Source organism: Convolutriloba macropyga, chromosome 13 (assembly GCF_964194025.1).
Source record: "Convolutriloba macropyga chromosome 13, txConMacr16.3, whole genome shotgun sequence".
Taxonomy (NCBI): Eukaryota; Metazoa; Xenacoelomorpha; order Acoela; family Convolutidae; genus Convolutriloba; species Convolutriloba macropyga.
The window spans coordinates 23315222-23330404 of NC_134480.1; the positions used below are offsets into that span (position 1 = coordinate 23315222).

The 15183-nt window shown below is 32.9% G+C and overlaps 3 protein-coding genes across 5 annotated transcripts in view; 1 reads left to right on the plus strand and 2 right to left on the minus strand.

The window, feature by feature from the left end:
- The window catches only part of LOC142352136 (uncharacterized), an 87344-nt gene that overhangs the window by 67998 nt on the left and 4163 nt on the right, over positions 1 to 15183 (minus strand). Inside the window, exon 1 of one of the 3 annotated variants that reach the window (XM_075404522.1) lies at positions 9150 to 9431. The exons of 1 other annotated variant lie outside the window; for it this stretch is intronic. The gene's annotated coding sequence lies outside the window, so the exon portion shown is untranslated. Of the gene's footprint in view, positions 1 to 9137; positions 9432 to 15183 lie in introns of those variants that run through there. One more of the 3 variants, XM_075404520.1, reaches the window with a different exon arrangement.
- The window catches only part of LOC142352139 (putative carboxymethylenebutenolidase), a 273385-nt gene that overhangs the window by 18102 nt on the left and 240100 nt on the right, over positions 1 to 15183 (plus strand). The gene's annotated exons all lie outside the window — the stretch shown is intronic.
- On the minus strand, positions 11456 to 14382 carry LOC142351525 (PAN2-PAN3 deadenylation complex catalytic subunit Pan2-like). Its single transcript, XM_075403594.1, has one exon. The coding sequence runs from the start codon at positions 14347 to 14349 to the stop codon at positions 11485 to 11487; it is 2865 nt and encodes a 954-aa protein (XP_075259709.1). The 5' UTR covers positions 14350 to 14382; the 3' UTR covers positions 11456 to 11484.

The following is a 15183-nucleotide window of genomic DNA, read 5'->3' on the forward strand; positions in this document are numbered from 1 at the left end:
TTTATCAGCCACACCTGATTTAATTAAATTTGAAACAACTGGCGAAGGTATAAAAGTAGTACAAAAAGGAAGAGGGTTATACTTAGGTACTAAAAAGAGATAATTATTTGATTATGATTATGATTATATTATGTATATATTTATGTTTATGGTTATCATTATATTATATTTATGATTATGATCATGATTATATTTATATTATGTTTATGATTATTGATAAATATTAATACTAATATTATTATTACTAAATACATTATTATAACTAAACACTAACAACTTTAGTTTAAAAAAACACTCAGCTTGTTTTTCTTGTTCTTCTTATAATCCTCATATACCTTAACTAATTCTTCATAATGATCATTATCTATTTTATTATCTTTCATTGATTTAGTATATAGTCTATTAAACTTGTCGCAAAACTGCTTACTTAATATATACATTTGTGAATACTTTATAATTTTATTTCTTATTTTAGTATTAATTGTTTTTGATAATGAACCACAAACAGTTGCTGTAGCAAAAGCTGTTGGTATAGAATAAGGTAATCCTATACCTATTAATGAAACTGATGTTGATAATGCAGTTGTTGCTATAGATGATAATACTATTTCTGTTATCTCAGCTATGTTAAAATAATTCTTATATCTACTTAACTTCTTATTATAGTTATTAGTTTCAGTTTCATAATAATTTCTAATATATTTTATAATGTTAATATTGTTGTTAAATTTATTTTTAGCTTGAATCTTTTCGTTTATGTATTGTTTATTAACGTTGACAAGTTGGGATATAGTAATCTCTCACTCGGTGCTGTTGGGTTAGTCATAGTTTCGGTTATTTTAATTAGCAAAAATTCTTTCTATTTCTTTCGTTATATCTTCTTGTTTAAAACCATAATTCTTCTCTAGACTTTCTTGTTTTTTATTATCAAGAAACGTACTTCGTAAAAGAATAGCAATTATATATTGTACTCTTGTCGTTATATTCTTTAAAAGGGGCTTCATCTATAAAAGAATTAGTCTTTTTATTATTTTCTTTAAATTATTTTAGACCTGTAGTAAACATTTCATCTAGTTGTATGTTAGTGATATTCTGATTAAACTTATTATTATCAAATTCTTGTTTTAATTGATTATATTTAGAGAAAGTATCAGCAGCAACTTTGTTACAAAACTTAACAGTATTTGTGACTTCATTTGTTGATTCAATAAACTCATTATTTAGTTCTTCATTAACTTGTGTTTCATTTAGTTGTAATGTTTTAGTTGTAACTTCATCAAAGTCACCCTTTCTTAGTTCAGTTATGTTTTTACTTAAAATGTCTTTTTATTAGAAGAGGATAATAAGTTATTGTCACAATACTCTTTATAAACAACATCATTTTCATCTGTAGGAGGATGTACATTCGTAACTTTATAGGTATCCTTCATATTAATATTATCCTTCATATTAAAGTTGTTTGTTGATGTTGATGTTGATTTATGTTTAGCCTGATTGAATCTATTTCTTGTCATCTTTGTATTTGTTTACAGAATTATTTGAATCTACCAAGTAGCTGACCATAGGTCTATCCAGCTTGCTGGCTTATAAGTGTAACTTCTTCGAAGATCAGGGAACCTGCTTCGCAGATGACCGGAGGTCTAAATTTAATGATTCTAAAACTTTATTATTAGATTCAAATCCAAACTCGGATTTTAATAGTTCCTGTTCATAATATTTACCTTCTATTATCTCACGACTAATATCTTCTATTTTATATGCTGGTGGTTGTGTTTTTAGAACATCAATAACTTTAAACAATTCTCTATTCCAATTAGAAGTGTATCCCTTAAGGAAGATATTACGTTTATTGCATTTCTAACATAATCACCAATTTTAAGTTCAGGTTTAATATTCTTAAAACTAAAAGTGTATTTAATTTTATCAGGATTATTAGAAGCGTCAACTGGTGTCATATTAATTGTTGAGTGAATGTTATTGTTATATGTTACAACAGCATCATTTATTATATTTACCCAATTACCATCGCCATTGATGAAAATTGGTTTATATATTATATGTAATAATGTTCTATTAAATCTCTCTATGAATATAGCCTTTAAATCACTATAAGTAGAATATAGTTTTGTTTCATATTCTCTAAGTAAAGATTTTAATGTTTTATTGTAAAACTCACTACCTCTCTCTACCCATAACTTTTCTGGTTTTCTACTTTTAGAGCCACCCTGTGGACTTTCACCTAATACTATTTTAAAACCATTAGTTATAGATAAACCAGCTTTATTCTTCAATGGAATAGCCCTTGCATATTTTTGAATATCTCTATAACAGTTAATAAAAACCTATTATTATTATTGTATATACTTAGAGATGATTTATCAATTAAATCAGCTTACCATGTTTCATCTTTATATAATGGTATTATTCTTTCTCTTCTAAACGTTGTTATTTGAGGACTGAAAACTTCTTTAGCTAACAAATGTTGTTGTTGTTTAGTTTTAATTGTGTCTTGTTTACTTGTGGATATGGTCATCTGCGATGCGGGTTCCCTGATGGACGTAGTCATAGCTTTGCTCATCTGTGAAACAGCTTCCCTGATAGCTTTGTTCATTTTTGTTCATTTACCATAGTTAAAAACAAATTATCTAGTTGCTCTTGATTAATAATATTCATAGATAATAGTTGCTTAGGTATATCCAGCATTTCATCATATAATCAATCGTGACCAGCTTTTGTTTCTAGTATTAATAATTCTAGTCTTTCTATTAAGTTATTTGGGTTAGGGTTGCTATTTAAACCCCTGCCAAATACATCATTACCCCTATTATACCCCTATTATACGTTTTATTGCTCTATATCTAGCACTTTTTTTATCCCCTTTTCCTAAATCATATCCAATATCAAATAAAAACCTTTTAATTTTGTTTTCATCTTCCCCGATTTCACAATATTTTATATTTGGGTTAGTAAGAAAGTTTATAAACTCATCTGAAAGTTCATATATATTATCCTTAATAATAAATGCATTTTCTTGGTAAATTAGTTTAACACCGTTCATTTCAAATTCACCAATATCTAAATTTCCGAACTTTATTTTTAATTGAGGGTTAGATTGAACTGACATTAAATTAATAATTTGAGCTGTGTCTTTATCTACTAAAAGTCCTGGTTTATCTGGAGCTTTCTCTACAGCTTTGTGGTTGGACTTCATTAATGCTTCATTAAACTGGGAGCCAGCTTGCTGGATCATCTTAGTTTGTTTATCTAACTCTTGATTTTGCCAATCTATTGCTCTGAATGTTTGTTCACTTAATGCTAGATTGTGTTCACTGTTCGCATATAAAGTTTCAGTTAAAGGATCAAATAACTCTTCTATTTCACCATAATATTCCTGTTGTTTTAATTTATCTTCTAATCTATTTCTTCTGTTTTGTTTTTCTAGATTATTTAATTCTATTAGTGTTTCTAGTTTAGTCATTTTTTATATATTGAAAAATTATAATAAAAGGAAAAAATGGATAATGAAAATTCTATTGATGAAAACTACTCCGAGTTAAAAAAAATGTTTAGCTTGTGAAAAACAATATCGGGTTATGGAAGATTTTATCAAACATGCCATGGATCCTTGGCATGATGAATTAATCATTTCAAGTTATTCTAAATATTTAGATAAAAGGAAAACCAGTAAAATAATAAAATTTTTAGAATATGGCAAAAATAAAATAGGGGGAATAGTGATTTGGGAATATATCTGGGAAAGATGATGGTCTATAATGTACTAACTACTAAACCTGGGGATCACTTTGATCATTTTATGAATGGGGGTATAGGATATTATTAACCAGTTTATTTTTTAACTTAGATTTATAAATCGGTAAACTATAGATGGAGTCTGTTCATAGATCAGTGAAACTGCTTTGCAGATCATTATATAATCTAATAGAGGCTTCAATTAACTTTCTATCATCATTATGGTTAGTTCTAAAATATTATTTATTAACAAGTCTTTATTATATTTATTATCATTAATATCTTTATTATCTAACTCTGTTGAAGTAGTATTAAACAGGGAACCTGCTTGGCTTGTCATGGACTTCGTCCGTTGGTTTACCACAGACGAAGTCTGTTCGCAGATTTTATTTACAAGATTTCTTTTGAATAGATATAGATTCTCATCATGAGGATAGCTTTTAATATTATTTACATAGAATCTTTTATCATCAAATGTGTTTAGACTAATCTTACTTGTTTTTGTTGTTGTCATGGTATCCCCAACTTTTTGTATTCTGCTTTCATCTACTGTTCTCTGTGTATTATTCATTAATGCATTATAATAATCTATGTGTCTAGCATTATTATGCTTCTTTATTCCTTTTTCTTTAGTGTTTTTAGGATATTTTTTTGAAGCTATATGTTTTGGGGGACAATGCTATAAATTCCTCAATAATCCTACTCCCCAGCTCGTGCTTAAACTTGCCGGGGACTTTATTATTAGTTTTTATAGGTATGGCTAGATTACTTAAGTCCATATGCTCATCACTAACTTTACGTTCACTATAACTTAATACGAAACTGTCCGTATCCATATAGTGAAGTTTTAGATCTTTGAGGGATGGTTGTAGAATATTATAGAATACATCATACATGTGTAATTTACCTATTTCTAAAATAGTAACACCTACATATACTGGAGAATCATATTCTATTTTTTTCTTTATATATTGTATTTGGCTATATTCTCTATATCTAGTTATATTCTTAAATATTGGTTTACTTACACTTTTCATTATCTTTTCTTCTTCATGCGGGAACTTGCTTTGAAAGAAGTGTAGAGGATTCATGCACATTCTTCCATATAATGAGTTATTCATTATTTTCCTTACATCCTTTTCTGCTTCAGTCTTAGCTGTTGCTCTTTTATTTGTATTGTTGTATTGTTTTGTATATAATCTCTACATATATAATCTTGTTTAAATTTAATTACTCTATGTATTTTTGTTACTTTCACTCCCATCTTAACATAGAACTTTAATATCCTATAATGAACCATATATTCTGTTTTGTTGTTTTGGTCTAAGATTAATTTCTCTGATCTTGCCTTGCCTCCATCTCTTTCTCTGTAACCTAGTTCAATATCATTTATCTTTCTCTTATTAGGCATTAGTGCTAACTGTTCTGTTCTCTCTTTACATTTATTAGTATAATTAATATCACAAACTACATAGTAACCATGATCACTATCATCTGGAGTATTCAATATTACATCTAGAGTAGTAGTAGTAGTAAATTGGAAGTCCTTATAAGGTAACTTTTGCATCATTGCATAATCATATAGGTTGTTCGCGTCTATGTACCATATGGTCTTACCATCACTGTTATCTATATATCTATCACCCATTATCCCGCATATACCACCTCTCATTGCTCCAACAAAATCATCTAGCATTTGTTTATCTTGTAATGTATCTAAAGTAACACCGCTTGACATTAACCAACAATCAAAACTATAACCCGGGAGACTAACGTAATGTAGTGGATTGAACTTGAATTCTTTCACACTTAATTTAACATATTCGTTCATGCAATTGTCTAATATTTCCACATCATTCTGTAAATACTCTATAGTTAGATCTTTACCAGTTTTATGACTGTTTCCATTATTAAAGTTATCTACCTCTTCTTGTGTTGGTAATTTATTATGTAGAGAGGATTTGAAGTCTTCTATTTTTAGATTACCTATATTTTTTTGGTAATCATCTAAACCAAAGTACTCATATGGATATAATGTTTTAGTTTTACATCCGTATATCTTTGCCATTTGATCTAGAGGCATAGCTAAGAAGTTATAACTATCTAAGAATTTGAGACAACCAATGCTAAACATCTTAGACTTACCAGCAGCTAGTGGTATGTTATCTACTTTTCTTTTATCATTATTCTGTTTGAAGAGTTCACTGTATAGTAGGTTGAGGTCATAGCCAGAGCCATTATGAATTATTACTGGAATGAAGTTTTGTTGTTTGTATCTTAGATTATATGTTTTACATGCTGGTCCTCTAAATTTACCAGTTTCATGACAATGATCTCTTACTTTATTAATACATGTTTTGCTGCAGATATGACAGGTGCTATTGGTTTCATGATATAATTTATCTTCTTCTGTGAATACCATTTGTTTGGTGCGCTTGAAGTTATTCTCAGTTTCTATTTCTAATAGATCTCTAGCAAAACTTTTGATGCAGCCTAGACCGAAGTAGTGCTTGAAGTTACCTTGCCAGATGTAACCCACAGCTATTGGAACATGTTCAGCTAATAGGTATTTACAATCATTAGTTGTGACATCGGTGAAACCGCTTCGCGGATCAAAAATGCAACATTCTATTTCGGCAGTTATAATATATTTTATAATCTGACGTTTGTGTTCATTTATAAAAGTAATATGTTTTTTTCTTAGGACAAACAATCTCTGGTTTGAATGAGTTGTTGCATTCATGTTTATCCTGTTTACTTTGTGAGTTAGGTACCCCTATCACAATAATAATATTTAATGTATTTTTATTTGGGTGAACTAACAGGGTTTCTATATTTTTTATTAGGGCACAGTGTTCTATTTGTCCATTACTCCAAACTAGTATTCTTACATCTTTTCTATCTTATTTAAAATATTCCACTTGTTCAAACAACTCTACTTTGGCCCCACCACAAGGTGTGTATACCAAATATTAATATTATACAATTTCTGTATTCTTATTATATAAGCAAAATCATCTTCATGTTGTTGTCTTGGTTCAATTAATTTATCTACATATTTACTTTCTCGAGTTGCATGGTGTGGGGCGGGACATAGCCAAGCAGTTATAGTTAGTTGCAAGCAATTGTATTTAAAACTTCGTATATTCAATATCGATTTAGAGTTTTCGATATCAGGAGGTAAATCTATATAACTACCAATGGATGCTTTAGTTGGTTCAATGTTTAACTGAATACTTCTTATTCCAAGAAACTCGAAATCATAACCACAACCTTCATATATTTCTTTTTGAAATCTAGCCACCGATTGAAGTCACCAAATTCATATATTGCATTATTATTAATATAATCAGTATTGAAGAATATTTTAGTAGTTTTAACTTCTTCTTTGGTTCTCTTCTTATAATCACATTCAGCCGTGATCTTATATTTAAAACTCTTAACTCTTCTGAACTGGTAACAGTTTTTAATTTCTTCTAAAGAGTAATCAGTTGCTTCATCTATATCTTCAATGTAATTCCCACCTTTATCAGTAATTTAAAATTCTCTCATATTCTGACTGGAGTTTATATCAAAGTCTTCTGTGTTTTCTATTACGATTATGACACTATTACGATTATGATTCTATATTTACGATTATGACTATATGAGTGAGTAGTTAGAGCTATTTTATTCCTAAATTCTTCATGACATTCTTTACATTCATACTTAATTTTAGAGTAGATGCTGTCTTCGGGTTGGGGTACCATTTAGTGTTAGTTTTAATAATATCTTTAGTTTCAATAATATAATCATCTTCATCCGAGTTATACACCTTCTCCAAGCTTTCTTCTTCTTCAGACTCAAACATTTTCTCCAATAATTCCTTATGTTTGAGATCGTATGATTGATGCCTGTATAAACCCTTCTTTGTTTCAAAGGATAGATTACAGACATCGCAGAAGTTTATGGCACTAGTATTAGTTGATTGAGACATGATGTATTTATTTAGGGAAATAATCAAAAAATATATCAATCTTTTTTCGATAATCAACAATCAATCATCAATACAAATCATTTTTCGATAAATGAAAATGAAATGCAATAAGTGTTTAAAAAAACCTTGGAAAGAATGTTGTAATAATTGTAAAGAATAAGAATATTCTTGTCATGTATGTATAAATATGGTTAAAGTGAAAGATTATATAGAACATTTGGGATATCATTATTCTGATCCTGATCAATATCTAACATGTAGTATGTGTAATGTTTATAAACATATATCATTATATAGATTTAGAAATAGGAAATGTAGACTATGTATTTATCTTCATAGATATAGATATGGTCTTTCTAGAAATCAATTCAGAGAGCATGTTTATAAGTATAATTTTCAAGAAGACACTGAAAAACACTAATCACTGTGTTTCCACATATCTCAGTGTTTTTGACTGTGCTTTTTTTGTTCAAGTTATCCACGAAAGGGTTACACAGATCCACGAAGTGGCTTCATCAATTTTTGAAAGTTTGGTTTTACGTGCTTGTTGAACGATCTCACTAGTTATACTGAAAACCACTAATCACTGTGTTTCCACCGATCTCAGTGTTTTTTGACTGTATACCCATCACAGTGTGTCCCATATACAGTCTCACAGTAGGGATCTGCGAAGCAGTTCAACGAAGTTGTTTTGCAAATTCACTGATCAACCTTACTGTGAATTTGTGGTTTTTTTTATCTCACTTAGTTTTATAGTAATTCACATCAAAGTCGGGGGACGTTCACTGGAGTCAGTGAGGAAGGAACCCCAAACATTCCGTTTGCTAAAACAACTTAACTGGACTCGATGATTTAACCACTACACCAAGTGAGACAGAAAGTTTTAGTTTTAGATTGATTAAATATTGATTAGGGGATATATGAAAATTTTTATTATTTTAATATTTCTTTCAATTTTTGTTCAAGTTTTCTTTTTTGTTAAAGTTTTTTTGCAAGTTTGTTTACGTGCTTGTTAGACGGTCTCATCTGCGAAGCAGTTTCACTGATTAGTTTTATACTAGTATCTGGGGACGTCCACTGGAGTCAGTGGGGATCTGCGAAGCAGTTTCACTGATAGAACCCAAACTATCCGTCTGATGATAGAGCTAATATATAGTAGTGGATAAAACAAGGGATTCAACAAACAGTAAAATTTGGCCCGATTCGACATGCGCGATTAGCGTTAGGAGAAAGGGACAAATTTTACTGGTGGGTGGATCCCTTGTTTTATCCACTACTAGTCTATCTTCGAATTTTCGTAGCCAATTGAGTTGTAACAGATATCTTCGTAAATTTAGTTCTAAACTGCGATTGCCATTAGTTATAAATTTTATTCAATCAACTAGTTTTGCCAATGTTTTAAAGTTGAAACCAAAAGTAAAACCAAAAGGTGGCAGGATCCCATTCAATGACTTAAATTTGAACAGCTTTACGCGTTTTATAAAATAATCGAGATTTTAATATATACGCAAACGGCGTAAAAATGAGAAGAGTGGCAAGGAGAGAAAAAGTACTATATATTCATCATTACGAGGAGCCTCAAGCAATTTGAATAATTTAGCAGCCCACTCAAAAACTCAGGAGAATATAAAAGAGTCATTTTTTGGGAATGAAAATTTAATCCGCTGTGCGCTGTAATTCGCTTTTAAAGCGTCATTCAAAAATCGCATCACCAGCCTTTAATAGACTGGCTTGGCAGCTTTTGTTTATATTTTTCGCCATTTGAGATGGATACTAAATATGACGTTTTGTTACGTTTGATATAGAAAAAGACCAGATCTTTGAACCCTTGTTTGAAAATGGAAAGAATCTTTGAGGCGGTCAGGAAAGCAGCGAAAATAACTAACCATAGGTCTGAAGCACCAATGAATTATTTAATCTTTCGACACTATTGAATCAGTACGCATAGTTGCATCAAAATTTTTTAACGAAGACCACTTGAGAAAAACTAAACAGATTTTTGTCAGATAGAAACTCAATAATTCAAAAACTTAAAGTTTCTGTTTGGTGAAAACAAAAACGCAATACAAAACAACATTAACCTTTTGTTTGAACCCTTTTTCAAAGTTATTGAGCTTGATTAGCATTTCTTTCTAACTCTTTGAAAAATTAAAGATTTTTTAAAGAGTTTTAAGGTCAGATCCACGACTCTTGATTCCAATTTAACTGTTTTTCATTGTCTCCAATTATCTCAGCAAGAACGTCTTAGTCAAAGAGATTGGTAAATGTTGCTGTAGAATTAACAATAGTTTTAAAAAATAGTGTTTTCCAGTTTTAACTAGATAATCGAAAACGAACTCAAATATCATTAAGAAACAACGGCGCCATGTCACGTGTATTCAGTGAAACGTTTCTCATATCAGGCTTTTCGCAGCTGTAAAATTTTGTTTCAAAAATACAACACTTTGGAAACTGAAACATTTTTGTTCAATAATTGTCATATTTTTTTCGATCATGTGGTTTACGTTATCAACGAGACAAAATTGTCTCAATTTTTCTCAAATTTTGGTTATAACATCCCCTAAAATTTGCTTTCATAAATCTAAGGAACCAAGTAGCATGTAGAACTGAACATGAATTTAGGTAGTTGTATAGTGAAGCGCCAAAAAGAGGTAAACGAATCAATCTGTTTGAGAAATTCATAAAAATATTAGGATGAGTCCTTGAATATGATTCAAGCAAAGTAAAACAACAAAGAAAACGCAATTCTATCGAACTGATTGATTTCAAGATTACTGATGTGTTCTGTTAAGGAAAAAGAATAGGATTAATTACACAATTGGCACAGAAATATTAAATATACTTTGAAATCTCTGCTTTTACGATAATCAAAAATCAATTTATTAGGCAGATTGAGCTAAGAACCCTAATGGCGCACTCAAATCACTTGATGAAACAACTACAACAAAAACTATAAAGAAATAAAGAGTCGGAAAAAATTAGCAAAAATTTTTCGGCATTTCAAATCAGGTGGCACCTCACTTTTTCCAAAACATGCTAATTTTGATAGCTTTAAATAACCATAAAAATGAAAAAAATAAACAGAAAAAAACCTTTAAAAACTAATTTTGACAAACTAGCAGTAAAAAATGCAATTTAAACAATAAAAGCTCATCTTTCTCCACATCTTGAGATAGCTTTCGCTGTGACAACACTGAGTTAGTAAGGATTTTATAGTAGGTAAAAACTAATGTTTCTAATTTTTACTTTTAAATAACAGACGTGAAGAAATCGGGTATTGAAAAAGGGATGATACTAACAGCGGCAAACACCAGCAAAAATCTGAATTATCTCTTATCTCAGAGGTAGAAGTTCGCACCGCGCAGCTTTGTCTTTTTTGTTTTTTTTCTTACTCGTGCTGCCTCAATGGAATTGACTGCTTTGCTAATTGATGGGGCCCCTCAAATTTGACGTGCACTTGACATCAAAATTATCAAAATTACGTGTTCTTATTAAAAAGACTGCTCTCAAAAACAAATCAAATATTATGAAATTGGGAATCAAGACACTGAAAGCTGACTGAATAGATAAAGCTGCTCCTAACAACTCATATTTGTTGTTGTTTTAATGAATAACTCATATATGGGAAAAATTTCATTAGTGGCATACCAATCGATTAAAATTTGAAAAGTATCAAAAAATTATCTGATTTTGTTCAAATCTATCTGTAGTTCAAAAATACGTATTAGACAATTTATGCTCGATTACGATACGACCAATTACTTATTGCTGATAGCAAGATTTGTGAGCAAAGGAGAATGACTTTTCTCATGATTGGATCTAGAACTTCCACCGCCAATAGTTGCAGCTTCTGTATTGTAAATCTCTTGCAGTGACATCCTGAACGCTTGCATTGTTTTGCCTTCGCTCGTCAATTTTAGATAGTAGTTGTACAGCTGCATCGCAACCAGACAATCCCTCAATACGTCACTTCTGGCGTATGCTATTCCAAAATAACTGGCCAGAAATTTCAGCGACAGACTTTTGTGTCTGGACAACTTGTACAGTACAGCCGTATCTTGTATCTGTTCTTTCGGTACATAGAGATTAAACATTTTTAACTTTTTCTCAATGTTATGTCCGATAAATGTAACTTTTTTGCTGACTAAATATTTCAGTTTCAGGAATGTCTGTTTAAAAGTCGCCAAATGTTTTCCACTCGGCATTTCCAGAGTCGGTAGTTTATTGATATACTCGACCACTGTTTCCTTGCTTTGTGTGTGATCATCAATTAACGGAATCGGAGCGAAAGTGTCAAACTTATTCCCACGGAAACATACAACCCTAGTCACAACAATAGAGCTTTCAGATGAGGTAATTAGTTTACAAGTTCCATCCTGATTAATGTCAGTTTCTTGCTTGCAATTTGAGACAATGTTCATGTCCAGGCCGAAGAAATCTGAGCTTGAGAAATCTTCTTCGGAGCCAATAGGAGAGAATATTTTCTTGAGTCCGATGTTCATTTCGATCAATTTTCGTTCATGAGACAGAAACTCTCGTTTCACAGGAACCGGGAGATCAATATCGGTCAATGACTGGGCGACGTCCATACTTTTATAGAACATCACACAGGGCACGACCCAGTTCAAGTTGAAACGATTGAAGTCCATTTCGGATATTTGGTGAACAGTTGTGTCATTCACCAAGTAATACTTTGAGTTCATTTTCACTCTAGCCACGACATGTCCCCGAGAATTTGCAGCCGGAACGTGTAATACTACAGCCACCAATTCGTACTCTTTAGTTTGAGGACTAGGGTTGTTTTCTGCGTTTGGCTCATTCATTGTGGCATCTGTGGAAAGCCGTAACCTCATTGGAGCCCATTCATAGTCGCGAACTCCCGTGCTCAGAAACTTCTCAATGTTCGCTTGAATGTCTGAGTCTTTCTCGTGGCGAAATTTGCAGTCCTTCCTAGTACATGTATTCCCAAATCTACACATTCCCACAGAGGTGTTGGGTGCAATTAGCTCAGATTGGGATGCTGGGTTGAGGGCCAGTTTCTGTTGCACCCTCCAAAACGATATCTCACGTTGCTTATCAAGTTGGCAATTAAGACTTAGCAGTTCAGGAAGTTCGAGTGTCTTTTTTCTCTGACTTGTAGGTTGAAATTTATGGCACTTGTTACACCACGACTGGGTAGTAGACTCACTTGTTAGACTGTATTTGACGACTTCTTCAAACGAGAAGATCTTAGACGTTGAACCTGAGCTGAAAAGATCTGGGTAGATTAGTGGGGTTGTAAAGTTAGTAGACTTTCGGCTGATTTCGTTTCCGCATTTGCAAACCGACGTTTGTTGAGTTACGAGTCCCATCAGTTTATTAATAGCACCACTCAAAGAGAGTTTAGGACTCTTCACACTTTCTTCCTCCGCAACGTTCGGTTCCACCTTGATATCGGGTTCCTCGGTCAACGCCGGCTGCTGAACCTCTTTGGGTCCCCTGGTTGGGCTGTCATTCGATCCTCCACCCGAAATCTCTTCATCCCGCTGAAAATCCTGGTACAATTGCTGCAAGAGGAACCGATTAAAGCTCTGCAGCAATCTGGCGTATGAATTGGACGAATTTAAATTATCGTCAAATTCGCTTATCACTAATCCAAGAGCAGTAGTTTCCGGCAGAATACAGAACACCCGGAGAAAATTATGGGGCGTGAACGAATAATCGGACGGTGCCGTCTTGAGAGTATCAAATATGCAAGAAACCTCACAAGTGAGGCAAAGTTCTCTTTTACACAGATGAGATCGGATATATCCCGCAAGGGGCTCAATACACGATATGGCGTACATTAACATACTTGAGTAGCCATTAATCGAATTGTTCTCAATTGTGGGAAAGCAACGCGGTGATGAAATAATGATTGATGATGCATTTGATAGCGTTTGTTTATGCAATGACATCGAAGTAGCAGTTATGTCATCGTTTAGTGGATCGATAACCGTTGGAGTGACAACCTTATGGTATATCGATGGCAAGTCTTCCGGGTACAACTTCGATCCATTTTCCTCCAGAGGTGATCCGTCTCGACTGGAAACCGATTCGGGCAAATGCTCCAAGTATTCCTGCCGCTTGTAAGGAACGCGGTTTCTGACCCAGCCCACCGGATACGGTGCGTACCCAATGAAGTCCACATACTCAATTTTGCTAGAGATCTCCTCGGGTACCTTGGGTGCTTCGTAGTAACGAGGAACAGTTAACGAATGAGGCCATTCAGAGGCTAGAGGCTTCGGCGCTGCAGCGTACTGTAATGGATATGATGCAAATGGCACAGAATAATCGTCATATGAGGCAAACAAATTTGTAGCAGGCGGGTTCGGAAACTCAGTCGGGTTCGCATACTCATTGAACGCAGGTTCCGCACTATCCCCGTACAGTTGAAGTAATCCTGAGCTGTCACCAAACACGATAGCATGCGAGGTCGAGGAAAGATCACAAGCTGTAACCACTGAGTCAGGAGAAGGCAAGGTAATCTTGTGTAGAATCAGAGACTCTGGAATCGCAAGACCACTCGGATCCACGATTTGGAACTGTCCAAGCTGCGACAGAACGAGGGCGCGGTTGTTGTACATTGGAAAGAACCGAACCATCAATGGATCGACGTTGAACTGGTGTGAGAATATGAGCCTAGAACAAAATTCTATATTTCTAGGGCAAAATGACAATTTCACGATCAAACAGCAATAATCATCATAGCTCGCAGCTTGCCAGAAAAAAAAGATGCGATAGATTTGTAAAAAAACAAACAAATTGTGCTGTCTCACCTTAATATAGACTTAAGTCTTGTCTAGCAGCTGCCCTCAAATAACTTCTAATTTGATGAGGCAACCTTTTCTGACCTTAACTTCTCAAACTAGAGGAATTATAGTCCATTTGACAACGAGGAAAGTCAATTTATTGTGTGAAGTCAGTAATGCGTGACCAAAAATTTAATCACTTCTACGAACAACAAGCTGCAATAGGAATGAAAAAAGACGTCACGCACGCAAGGCAGTTGAGAAATTGAATGAATGAACAAAACCTGAAGTGAGCGTGACATATGGTCGCAACAAAAATTTTTAACAAAATTAAAAACAAGAGCAGAAGAATTCAAGAAGCGATCTAAGTGTCGGACTATCCCGAACAACCTATCGCACCACCACCGATCTGGGACAAAGTCCAAATGACAAAAAAACTGAGCTCCAACATTTTTTTCACTCGACTTTCTTTACTCGATTTATTTCGATGAAAACCAAAAATTATAATTGAGAACCTAAAGTAAATGTCATTGATGCCAAAAATTTTTGTCCCGAAACAACAGCAGCTCTACGCCTCACCATAATTAACTACAAGACTTCATGTCAAAAAATTGACATCAAGAGAGCAAAAAAAATAAACATGGTTGAAGCAAGTAAAAGTTTGAATTGAACAATAATTACTTGGTC

What these genes read in the sequence shown, in the direction of transcription:
- LOC142351525 (XM_075403594.1), bottom strand. Translation starts at nt 14,349, where the DNA reads ATGGTTCGGTTCTTTCCAATGTACAACAACCGCGCCCTCGTTCTGTCG.